The sequence below is a fragment of the Lontra canadensis genome, unplaced genomic scaffold, assembly GCF_010015895.1.
Source record: "Lontra canadensis isolate GAN:19392208 unplaced genomic scaffold, GSC_riverotter_1.0 scaffold112, whole genome shotgun sequence".
Lineage (NCBI taxonomy): Eukaryota > Metazoa > Chordata > Mammalia > Carnivora > Mustelidae > Lontra > Lontra canadensis.
In genome coordinates this window covers 768,721-781,202 of record NW_022631106.1, presented here as the reverse complement: position 1 = coordinate 781,202, position 12,482 = coordinate 768,721, and the positions used below count along the sequence as shown (strand labels likewise).

General features: G+C 37.1%; 1 protein-coding gene across 4 annotated transcripts in view; it reads left to right on the top strand.

Moving 5' to 3' along the window:
* Window positions 1–7,302, top strand: part of PIGF (phosphatidylinositol glycan anchor biosynthesis class F) — a 95,532-nt gene extending 88,230 nt beyond the window's left edge. For all 4 annotated transcript variants that reach the window (XM_032840325.1, XM_032840327.1, XM_032840326.1 and 1 more), the window contains one exon: window positions 7,098–7,302. In XM_032840325.1, the coding sequence (XP_032696216.1) occupies window positions 7,098–7,287 (190 nt within the window). In that variant the 3' untranslated portion in view covers window positions 7,288–7,302. The remainder of the gene's footprint in view (window positions 1–7,097) is intronic.
* Window positions 7,303–12,482: the final 5,180 nt, after the last annotated feature.

Genomic DNA, 12,482 nt, shown 5'->3' with positions numbered 1-12,482 from the left:
TGAATAGTTAAAAAGATCAGCTCCATTTGAAGAAGCATTATTTTGATGACAGCCTATCTAAGCCACAGTGCTCGCTGTTAGCTCCCTACCCCAGGCACCTGATACAATGTCTAGAACATAGTAAGCATTCAGTATGGACTATTTCAATTAATGTTTGATAGGATGAATTTCAGTGGGGGCAAATAATATGGACAGTTACTTGGAGCTCATTGTTATGAAGATTGATCTGTAATATTGTTTCAGTTTTCAAGTTTGTCCACAGGGTGGTGAGCCATTTATTCTAGTCTCAGCCCTCTTGACTATGTATACATTCCTTAACTATGAAAAAATTAACCCCAGAACATAGAATTTAGATGACTTTGTCATGGAAACTTACAGAAGGGGAATAAACCAGTGTCAGTGCTGCTATAAATTAGTTAATAGAAAAGAATTTATTTTTTATCTTGCTTATTACAAAAGAATATATAGTGTAAAAACGCAAATAATAGAAAAATATAGAAGGCTAAAGATCCTATAATCCTATCAGAGAAGCAGCCATTGGGACAGATTTTAGTCTAAGCTTGTCCATGGGTATCACATATTTGCAGTTTATACTATCACTGCTTTATAAGTTCTTTTTTAACTTATTAAGAACATTATAAGTTGTATGTGTGTATAATCTACCTCTTCTTGAGTAATGTCCTTAGTATATCTTCATCCTTAAGTAAGAATACTGCCATTTACATTGGTTTTAGCAATCGGGAAACTGATTATCTGACAGGTAGAGATTGTATGGTTCTAGACACAGTCAAAGTGTAACTGTGCTTCTCACAGAGGCTCCTTGTTCTTAGCCTCAGGCTGTTAGTGAGATGGCAGCGACTCTTGGCCTTTGAGCCTCCCTAAGCTAATCACTGGGAGAGAGCATGGAATCACCATGATTTAATTAGTCTGATCATCAGGGGTGAGATGAATGTTGGGCAAGCATCCCCTGTACCATGGCTTATTTAATTTCCTACTGAAGATTATTTTCAAGTTTTCAGGATTTTAAATAATGTTATTCTGACATCTCTGTACCATATAATTTTATATACTTGTACAATAGTTTCAATAGACTAGATTCCTGGTATGGAATTCCTAGATCAAAAGAAGTTGACAGAGACTGCCCAGCTAAAGTTTTGATTTGAAGAATATGAACTTAACCTACCAATAGAGTGCTCTTTCCCTAATTCGCAGTCAGGGCTGTTTCCTTTTTAACAATTTATGAGGGCTGCTGCCTGCTAGGCTCTGCCAAGGGGCCAGACTGCTACCACTTCATCTGATTTCTAATGGGATGCATAAGCTCTGGTTAGAAATTTTTGGAAGTTTAATCTGTCTAGCAATTTATTAAATTTCAACAGAATATTACTGATTAAATTGCACAGATAGCATTTCCCTTATGTTGCCTCCCTGCCTCCATTCTTTTCTTCTGCCTCAGGTTGCAGAAAACTGAGCAGCAAATAACATCCAATCCTCAAATGCAGCTTCAAGACAGGAAAAATTGGTGCTATTTAAGTTGGGAAGACAGTTTTAAAGATAATTCACTCATTGTATCTGAGCAAATATGTAGTGTGGGCAGTGTGCCCATGCAAAGTGTGAGCAAGATGAAAAGAAATGGCATGGCAACCCTAAAAACACATTGTAGAATAATAAGAAGAAAAAGGCACGTGGAAGACCAAAGAATCCAGTCTGGAAGAAAATAGTACCCAGGGGAAAAAAACAAACTCTACACAGTTTATCATAGAAAAGTGTCATTAAGAGCATAAATTCAATAAAAGCTCAAAGATAAGATGATGAAAAAAAATGAGGTGGAGAAGGAGATTGCAGAATTAATTAAATAAAATGAGAATCCAAACCACACCACCACAGGTCATAAATCAGAAACAGACAAATTAAGAAATCAATTCTAGCTTGGAAGAAAGGTTTGAGCCAATCAGAATGAAAGAGGGAAGAATAAAGCAGTTAGATAAGAAATGATAAATGCAGAGAACAAAGGAGATGAATTTAAGACTAGCTACTGTTCCTAAAATAACAAAACAGGAAGTAATTCAAAATTTGATGGAAGACAGCTTCCCCAAATGAAGGAATCGTGCAGTTTGCACATTAAGGGGACTCACTACATTAAAAAAAGTAGTTGCAAATTAGGGTTCCAGTGAACAAAATAGGAGCACTATAAAAGTAATATAAGCAATAGAAGTTAGACAGCAGAGGAAGGGAAGATGGAGTAAATACAACTCTACCCCCACCTACTCTGGCTGGCCCCAGATCCTACAGCTGTTTGGTACAGTCTCTTCAGGGAATGGGGATTAAATGAAATTCTACGTATTGAATGATGAATCCTCACATGCCTAGTCCTTTTCACTCCTTTGGCCCAGAATACTGACAGCCAGGCTTGGCAGGGTATAGAAGTACTTTCAGGGAAAAAACGGCACAAAAGAAAAACCTACAGTTACTGACATTCGAGGGTTCTCTGAAAGGCAGGGTTCCTATTCACTCCCTGGTACAGTGAATCCCACCAGGAGACTCGTGCTGCTCATGCACAGTGAACATCTAGTCATCTGTTTAGTGTGCTGCTTTTTTGTTGTTGTTGTTTTTTTTAACATACCTTTATTGAGATACAACTTCATACCATAAAACCCACCATTTCAAGTATACAATTCAGTGGCTTTTAAGTATAGACACAGCTTTGTAACCATCACCACAACCTAATTTTAGAACGTCTTAGCAGTCCCATTAGCAGTCCCCCTCCTACCCACCCTGGCACACCCCCTCACCCCCTTCCCAGGCAGCCACTGAAATACTTGCTGTCTCTCTAGATTTGCCTGTTCTGAACATTTCATGTAAAATATTTTAATTTTTAAGTAGAATGAGAAATGAACGATCACTAGGCGTTTTAGGCACACCTCTAACGTGAAATGCAGAAATGAAAACAAAAAAGAAACTCGGTAGAAACAAAGGTGATATAAAAACCAGAAGATAATTCTAAAAAATGTCTGTTGTTTTATATCCGTAAGACATGAACAGGAGACAGTCAAAAGGAATATTCAGGGAATAAGAAGGCTCTTGGAAATTAAAAAATAGGAGAGAAAAAAGTTCAACAGAAATAGAGACAAAAAGTTAAAAAGTTCCTTTAATCAAACAGAAAAGGCAAAAATATGGAAAATGGATTAAAAGGTAAAAAAATAAAAAAGGGTTAATTCCAAATGGTAGTATTCCCAGCAAAAGAGTAAGAAAAAGACAATCTTCGGGGATCTGGGTAGAAAAAGCAAATCTTTAAAAAAAAAAATGCCAAGAACCAAAAGACTTGACATTATTGATTAAGAAGGCCCATGGGTTTCCAGCGTCCTGGCTGAGAAAAGACACCCACTCCAAGACAAAGGGTTGTGAAATTTTAGATAACCAAGAGTTAAGAGAAAATTCCAAAGGCTACCAGAGAGGACAGTGGAGGGAGGAACATCTTACCTAGAGAGGAGTGGGAGCCAAAATGTCTGAACTTTTCATGTGGGAAACAGAAAATAATGGACCAATCCCTTCAAAATTCTGAGGCAAAATGATTTCCAACAGTTACGGTCAAGTCCTTTTTAGACTTTAAACAGTTTTTAAAATCTATTTTACCCTTTTTCCGGAATCTACTGAAGGAGGTACTTTAAAAAAAGGAAAGAAGAATGAGAGTATAAGGAAGTCTTGGGAGTTTAGGAAGGAGGACACCAAAAAGCATTGAGAGAGGCAAAGGGAATTCACAGGATAACGGTGTAGGGAACTTACAGGACAGCAGCTATGCCTAAGGCCTAGAGAGCGGCCTGTCCAGCTGGGAGCAGGTAAGGTGCCTCCAAAAAGAAAGACAGAAGGAAAACAGAGCACAAACAAGTATTTAGAGGTGATGTTTAGTTTCTTTGGAATATTTGAGGATGGTTTAGTGACAGGTACATAAATGGAGGATAAAATGAGGCAGTTCTTAACATCCAAAGAACATGAAAAAATTACTATAAAAAAAGAAATGTGACTGGTTTACTGTGTGGTTCAGCTGTCATGAACGTTTTCATGACCGTAATGATGTAGATACTTTGCTGTTGATTCAGCCGAGAGAAAATGTTACCATGCAGGAGGGAATGGTGATTCAGGGAGAGATGAGTATGTGTTGATGACAGGCTTGTGGGGAAAGGGTACTATGTCCTCTCCTTCCAGGGTAGAAAGCAGGGAGTAACTACATCTTGAAAAGTCTATACCTAATGTATGATCTTTACATTTTGAGGTACATAGAAGAAACAGTGAAGAGTTTACAGTGTCTGCCTTGGGAGCAGAAATCAGGAAGGAGTAGAGAGGGTTGTAGGGAGGGATTGGTAGTAGGTGTCACCCTCTGATTGTGATCTGGGACCTTGAAGGTGTTGATATGTATTATGATTTTGATGAATATTAAATTTTAATTTTACAAAGATATGTTACAGAGTTTTTCTATTTTTAAAACTAGGTCTTAGGTCCATTTTTTAAAATATTTATTATGTGTAAGATCATAAACCTGTTTGGATGCATCAAACAAAATAGAGGACAGCTTCTTATGTATTTGCACATTTTGTAAACGATGGCCTCAGTGTGCTATAAAAATGAAAAATGTGCTGGCATGGATCTTGCCCCTTAGCCCAAGGAACTTGGAGCTTAGATGTTAGATAAACCGTGTACCGGACCCTTGTTGAAGCATAGCTCTTATCATATCTCCCTTGATTTAAAACCTTCAGTGGCTTCTTTAGTGTGACTTTTCAGGTTTTTCCAAAATCCTAACCCTAAATCTACCCCAATAAGATACTGCTTCACACACTAAGGTGGCTGGGATCAGTAATAACAAGAATTAGCAAGGATGGGGCGAAATTGGAATCCTTACACATTGTGAGTGGCAATATAAGATGGCTCAGCTGCTTTGGAAAACAGCCTAGCAGTTCCTTTAAAAGGTTTGACATAGTTGTCATACGACCCAGCAATTCCTTTTCTTACTGTATCCCCAAGAAAAATCAGAACATATGTCCACACAAAACTTGTGTGTGACTATTTATAGTAGCATTATGCATAGTGGCCAAAAAGTCAAAACAACTCTAATGTCCCAGGAAGTGATACATGGGAAAAATAAATGTGATTGTATCCATATAATAAATTATTATTTGGAAATAAAAAAGAAGTATGCTGCAAAGTGGATGGATCTTGAAAACATTATGCTAAGTGAAAGAAGCCAGTCACAAAAGACGATGTATGATTCCATGTATATGAAATGTTCAGAATAGGCAAATCCATGGAGACAGATAGTAGATTAATGGTAGCCTAGGGCTGGAGGGAAGGGAAAATGGGGAGTGATTGGTAACAGGTAAAAGGGTGTCGTTTTGGGATGATGGTTGCACAGCTGTAAATGCACTGAAAAACATTGGGTTGTGCACTTTAAACATGTGAACTGGGGAAAGGTTATCAGGGGCAGATTTTCACTGTATTCAGCGAAGATGTTATTTTTAAAAATCCTAACTCTGACCTACTTTTCCAGCCTTGTTTCGTCGTCTTCACTCAGCCTCAACCAATCTTACTTTCCTTCTTTCTACCTGCAGTGCAAGACTTTCTCCAGTTCATCAAGCCCACATGCCACTGGTTCTTCCAGTTCTGGCGCAACTTTCTCTTCCACAAAATGGAAGAAGTAAACCCCTCCCAGCAGAAAGTAAACCTGGCTCTCAACCTCTCCCAGACTTTATGTCTCTAGACACATTATGTATTGCGACATACAGGAGTTGTGTGTTAAGTGAAAACTAGCCAACATTTGACAGCCACAGATGGTCAAAAATAACCTAGGAAATCCTTTGAATTGTCCAAATAGTACAGTTACCTCTTTACGTTAAACTCATCAGTTTTTTTTTCCCCCTCCGAGATTGAAACGGCTCTCTTGTTGAATGCTGGCTAAAGAAATTGACTTGCATTTTTAGGTGTTATATAAAATAAAAAAGAACAATAACAATTGCCTAGAAAGTCATATGAATTTGGACCTATGGCAGTTGGCTCCAATCTTCTTCCAGAAAATCGATTTCAAGAGCTGAAGTTCTTATCTTTTGTAGCGTGGGGGAGGGGCAGTAATGAGAGAGACAGTTGATGGAGGGATTGGCTTATGAACTGATGTGTCATTTGGGGCTACTTTAATTCAATGTATATTTTATGTGTCTGGCCTGTTTCTAATGAAAGAAATCCTCTAACAAAACAGATGTCTTCAGTAATTCCCACACTTGCTGGAAGAAACTGCTTCTCATAAACTTGATAATAAGTCAACCTTGCATTTTAAACAACTGAATATTTGGAACCCGACGTACTACGTTGTGGTGGGGTTTTACTTTTCTGTAACCAGACTCATGCTCCACATGGCTGAGTGGTCACACTTTGAGGGGCAGAGAATGGCAGAATTGTGTCTTTTCACCTTTATATTCTAAGATACACACTTAATAAATAAGAAGGGTAGGCGAAATTGCTGGATCTTTTGAAATCTTTTGTTCTTTCTCTACCCCTCCCCCACCAAATAGAATTGATCTGTTTAAATGAAATGTGCCATAGGAAGGACTAGTTGAATAAGTGATGGTCGCTCCATGTAATGGAGTACTAGTATAGCTGTTAACAAGGCAAAACAAAATAGCAAAACTGGGTTTATAACATGATGCATTTGAGTTTTGATAAAGGATGTATACATCTATGCATATATCATTCCAAACATATTTGTGCATGCATAAATTATTATTATGTCTGGAAGGATATGTACTCTGTTGGTAATCACAGCTGCTACTGGGAAGAGGAACCAGAGTTGATAAGGGTGGGAGGAAGACTTAGCTTTCATTGCAAATGCTCTTTCCGATTGTTTGACTCTCACCATGTGTACATACTACCTTTCCAACTGAAAAACATTGAAATCATCTTCCTAATTGGTCGTTAATAGTTCAGGGTTAAGTAGATGTCAATTCGAGCTGGTTGTTAAATGAACAGAACCTGTATGTGTAGTGTTATTGGCACTACTTTTTGATTCTCTAGCAGCTAAGAGAGATACCACCAGTGATTTACGTATTTGTGTTTTACAGAGTTACATCCATTTGGGAGAACAGTCTTCAGATCACTACAATTTCTAGCTTTATAGGAACATGGCTTGGAGCCTTTCCTATTCCACTCGATTGGGAGAGACCATGGCAGGTTGGTTTCAGCTGCTTAAAGCAACAAAATAAACGGACAGTGATGGTAAAACTGATGAAGCTAACCAGTATGTTTGTATAAATTGTGTTGTTGGGTTAAGTAGGGATCCAGTTCCCTCTGTCACCATAATCTAGGTGATTTCGTACTGGCCCCCGGGCCCATAAGCATCTGGATCAGCCCTGTTCTGCCTTCCAGGCACTGTTTCCTACATGCGTGGGTGAATAAATAAGCATTAGCTCGTGAAATTTACAGGAGTCTTTAAAAAACAGAATAGAAGTTATAGGAATTTCCTGTTTTCCACTTTGATATTCATTGCCTTTGTGGTCTTAGATGCATATCTTCTTAATTTGATTTATGGCCAAGTTGAATGTTGATTTTGAAGTATTTTTTAAAAGCATAGAGCAAAGTTGGTTTTGAAATAGGGGTACGTGATGTTGAAGGAAGCTCATGAGCATCAGGTTTTTTATTTCCGATCACAGTAGGATATAGCTAATAAGCTAGATAAAGCACTATAAAGTAAGTGTTCTTTTTATTCCCATTTTACAGATGAGGAAATTGATTCCTAGAGGATATGTATTATTTCCAAGATCACTGAACTAGTAATGAATATATCTTTGTCTTCATTTTTAGTGACTTCTGTAGTATGCCATTACACAGTTAACCCTAAATTTATTTAACAGATTCACTACTGATCATTTAGGTTATTGCCAGTATTTCACTATTCTAGATAGTGCTGGGATAGATACCTTTGAATCTATATTTTCATGAATTTTTCAATTATTTTCTCAAGATAATCTCCCAAGTGGAATTGTAGTATTAAAAACTAAATATACGAGTGAAACCAGTCAAGCAGAGAGAGTCAATTTTCATATGGTTTCACTTATTTGTGGAGCATAACACGGAGGACATGGGGAGATGGAGAGGAGAAGGGAGTTGAGGGAAATTGGAGGGGGAGATGAACCATGAGAGACTATGGACTCTGAAAAACAATCTGAGGGTTTTGAAGGGGCGGGGGGTGGGAAGGTGGGTGAGCCTGGTGGTGGGTATTATGGAGGGCATGTACTGCATGGAGCACTGGGTGTGGTGCATAAATAATGAATTCTGGTACGCTGAAAAGAAATTTAAAAAATTAAAAATTTTTTTAAAAATTAAAAAAAACTAAATATGCTTTCTTTTTTCAACACAAAGAACATGGTTTTCCTATAACAAAGACAGTATGTATTTATTTAGAAAATTTAAGCAACACCAGTAATTATAAAGAAGAAAGTAATTATCAAGTATCTAACCACCCAGAGGCAACCCTCATTTCATTTGCATTTTGGTGATAATTTGTGCAGTTCTTTCTCCGTATGTATACCTATAATATATATGTCATTTTAAACCACCCTGTCCACAGTCATTTCATTGCTAAATCAAAGAAAGACTTTTAAGACTTTACTGTCGGGACTTCTCTGAGCACTAACTCACTGGAAACGCTTTCCCTGTTTGAAACTCTTTTCTTGACTTTCTGCAACAGCTGTGTCCTTCTCCTTGTCTGGTTTCTCCTTCTCAGTCTCCCTGTGAGCTTCTTTTGGATCATCTCTTCCTAAAACAGCAGTATTCCCTTGATTTCCGACATCTTTGTTCTCACTCTCCCTGCAAGATCTCCTCTGCTGGCCATGATCGCAATTAAAATAAGGCTACTGAAGCCCAAAGCTTTATTTCCTCCCCGTCCTCCCCCCCCCACCCCCCAGACTTAAAAATGCATCTGGGTGTTCCTCTTGAGGCTCCATAATCACCTTAAACATAACATGCTTAAAATTTGGCTTTTTCTCTCTCCCCCTGTAATGTAAAGAGCACTCTCATTCACACATTCGCTTGGGTCAGAAACCTACGAGTCATCCTTAATACTGCCTTCTCCTTAACAGCTCAGGTTGAACTGGTCACTGATCCTTTTGATTTTAGTTTAGTGTTGTTTTGTTTTGTTTTGTTTTGTTTTTTTCACATCTCTTGGATCTGTCTTCTCTCCATTTACATTTAATTCTCTAATGTGTACAAGTGTCTCTCATCTCATTTGTGTCTTCCCTGCAACCACTCTTTACATAGCAAAATACACACCTGATCCTGTTGTTTCTCCTGCTCAACAGCTTCCAGTGACTTCCTCACTGCTTGCCTTGAATAAAGGCAGGAGTCCTTTGGCATAATTTATAAGGTGTGATCTTTCTTCTACTAAGATGTGTCGTACATGTTATTCAGCTCCCAGCTCTTTCATATACCATGTGATTTGAACAAGTTAACTGTAAAACGGAGGTAATAGCAGTTGTGAGGATTAAATGAGATCATTTGTAAGAAATGTTAGCTATTTTAAATTACATAGTAATTTAAAGTAGTACTGTCATAGACAGTCATAGAACTGTCATTTCCTTAAGATAAATTCTTAAAGGAGAATTGCTGGAGATGCATTTTCGTGTACTCTTTAATCACCATCCCCATTTCCCCTATCCCCCCAACTTCTTCCCCTGTGTAACCATCAGTTCTCTATAATTAAGAGTCTGTTGCTTGGTTCATCTTTCTCTTTTTTTCTCCTTTGTTTTGTTTCTTAAATTCCACATATGAGTGAAATCATATGGTATTTTTCTTTCTCTGACTTACTTCACTTAGCAGTCTACTCTCTAGCTCTATCCATGTTGTTGCAGATGGCAAGCTTTCATTCTTTTTTTTTATGGCTGAGTAACGTTCCATTGTATATACCACATCTTCTTTATCTGTTCATCTGCTGATGGACACTTGGACTGCTTCCATAATTTGGCTATTGTAAGTAATGCTGCTATAAACGTAGGGGTGCGTGTATCCCTTTGAATTAGCGTTTTTGTATTTTTGGGTAAATACCCAGTAGTGTGAGTCCCAGATCATAGGTTAATGCTATTTTTAATTTTGGGGCAAAGCTCTATACCATTTTCCATTGGCTGCGCCAGTTTGCATTCCCACTCACACTGCATAAGGGTTCTTTTTTCTCCACATCCTGACCTACCCCTGTTATTTCTTGTGTTGTTGATTTTAGCCATTGTGACAGGTGTGAGGTAATACCTCTTTATAGTTTTGGTTTGCATTTCCCTGGTGATGAGTGATGTATATATGTCATTTTTAATCTTTTTTTTTTCCGTCAGCTGTATGTTATGGAGCTCACTCCTTGTCAGTGTAAATTTACATACAAGTAATATTCCATTATTTGAGTAAAATCATATATCAGTTTATTAATGAATATTTAGATTATTTATAGTTTCACATTTATTGATTTAGTATTAACTATGGTGATTATCATATTTAAACATAATCTTTGCATATTTGTCCAGTTTTCTCAAGTATAATTCCTAGATGATAGCTGGGTTAAATCTTTGATATGTATCTCACTTTCCAAAGGCTTTTAAGGGATTTGGATTATATGTCTTGCACTAAATGCCTACTTTTAAGTCCATTCTTTGTTCTATTAGATGTCATGTCTCCTAGACAGGTTGTTCTTTTACGTTCGATAAGTCTGGTGGGTTTGCCCTTCCCTGTAATAGTCCTTTATTGTATATTATAGAAATCCCTGGAGGTTTGGGGTATCGCTAATACTCTTCTCAAGGTTTTTGTGCTGATAAAGGTATCTTTTATATTGGGAGATGCAGATCTGTTTGTACTCAAGTTACCATCTTACGGAACTTAATTTCATTCAGCAGTGTCAGTGATTTCTAAATCGGAGCAGGAAAATCAGAATCATTAGATAGTACATATAGAAAATTGTGTTTTAATCTGCATTAGATTCATTACTTTCAGATATATGCAATTAAGTCTAAATACAAAGTATTGATACATAAAGCACCATGGGCTGCAACTTTAGTGAGTTGGTAAGGTAATGTATGATTAACATGTCAGTTTGCATATAGATGGAATATTTTAGAGTGTAAATGCTTGATATTTTACAATATATACAATACAGTGGCTGAATCATAAGCTTATAAGACTATGTAGAAGTAGAAACTGAATTATGGGGAGTAGATGTGCCCAAATCTGGGTTTAGGTTTGCATAGAAAATACATGTGTTAATGATTTACAATCCATTTATCTGTTTTGGATTATTGAGGCTTTTAGCTACGGACTCAGACTTTTCTACCTCTGTGCTTGTTCACAGTAAGAGGTAAGCTGGATCCAAATTGACGGGTTCACTTTTTAAAATTAATGTGAAGTTCCCATTTGAATTACTTTTTTAAAAAAAGACTTTCTAGCTAGCTTATTTTTGTAACAAGTATTGGTCTAAAGAATGTTTGATTTGACTGGACTATTACTTGTTCTTTGTCTTTACTGTCAGGTTGTTTTCAGAGTGCTCTTAGTTAATGACCTATGTATTCACTATAACCTTTTAAAAATGATGATGCATGATCTTGGTGGCATGATAGAACTAATGTAATCATCTTATTCATATAATAATCACCTGCCCCTCTCTCTCTCAGTAGTTACTTGCTGATAACTAGGGAAATGATGAGGCTTCTTTGTTTTCCTTCACTTTTTCATTTCAACAAGCAACGTGTTTTGTTCTGTTCTTCCTAAGTAACTACCTAAAGTCAGTACTCGGTGTGGCTCATGATACTGATAGACTCTGCCAGAGTAACAGTAAACCTGAGAAAGGAATATGGTGTTACTTCAAAATGGAGATTTTTCTTGAGCAAAATTTCATGAGAAGAGACTACTCTATACTTAATATTATCTAAAATATAACATGTTTAAAGAAGAGATTTTAGTTCTCTGTTCCTTGTAGCCCAGTACAGATATGATATGTTTGTGATAAAGCAAGCTCCTCTGGATTGTGATATGGTTTTATTTATATTCTAGTAGAAGAAACAAGAGTATCCAGTTAAGGATTTCTTCTTTAAAAACACACATACAAACAACCCCACAAAAACTTCTACATGTATTAGTTCAGTTCCCTCTACTTTGAACTCAAATCTGACTCTGTATAAAGTTCCAGAGGCCAAACATAAACTTAAAATGATGTGAGTTCTGTATCTAGCAGTTTCAGGCTTAGGTATTTTTTTAATGTCATTCCATCACCAAATGATTGGAAGGCCCATTGAAAATAGGTAATCCCAGAGAAAAAAAGTTTTTTCATTTAATAAAGGAGTTTTAAATAATTTTAAGTAATGACAAGTGACAAAAGATAGTAGGCATCTCTATAGTTAGAGGAAGCCTTCCTTTTGTAGGAGGCAGCAGGAGGATTTGATTAAAGAGAATATGGTAGGGTGGCTACCAGTAACCTTATT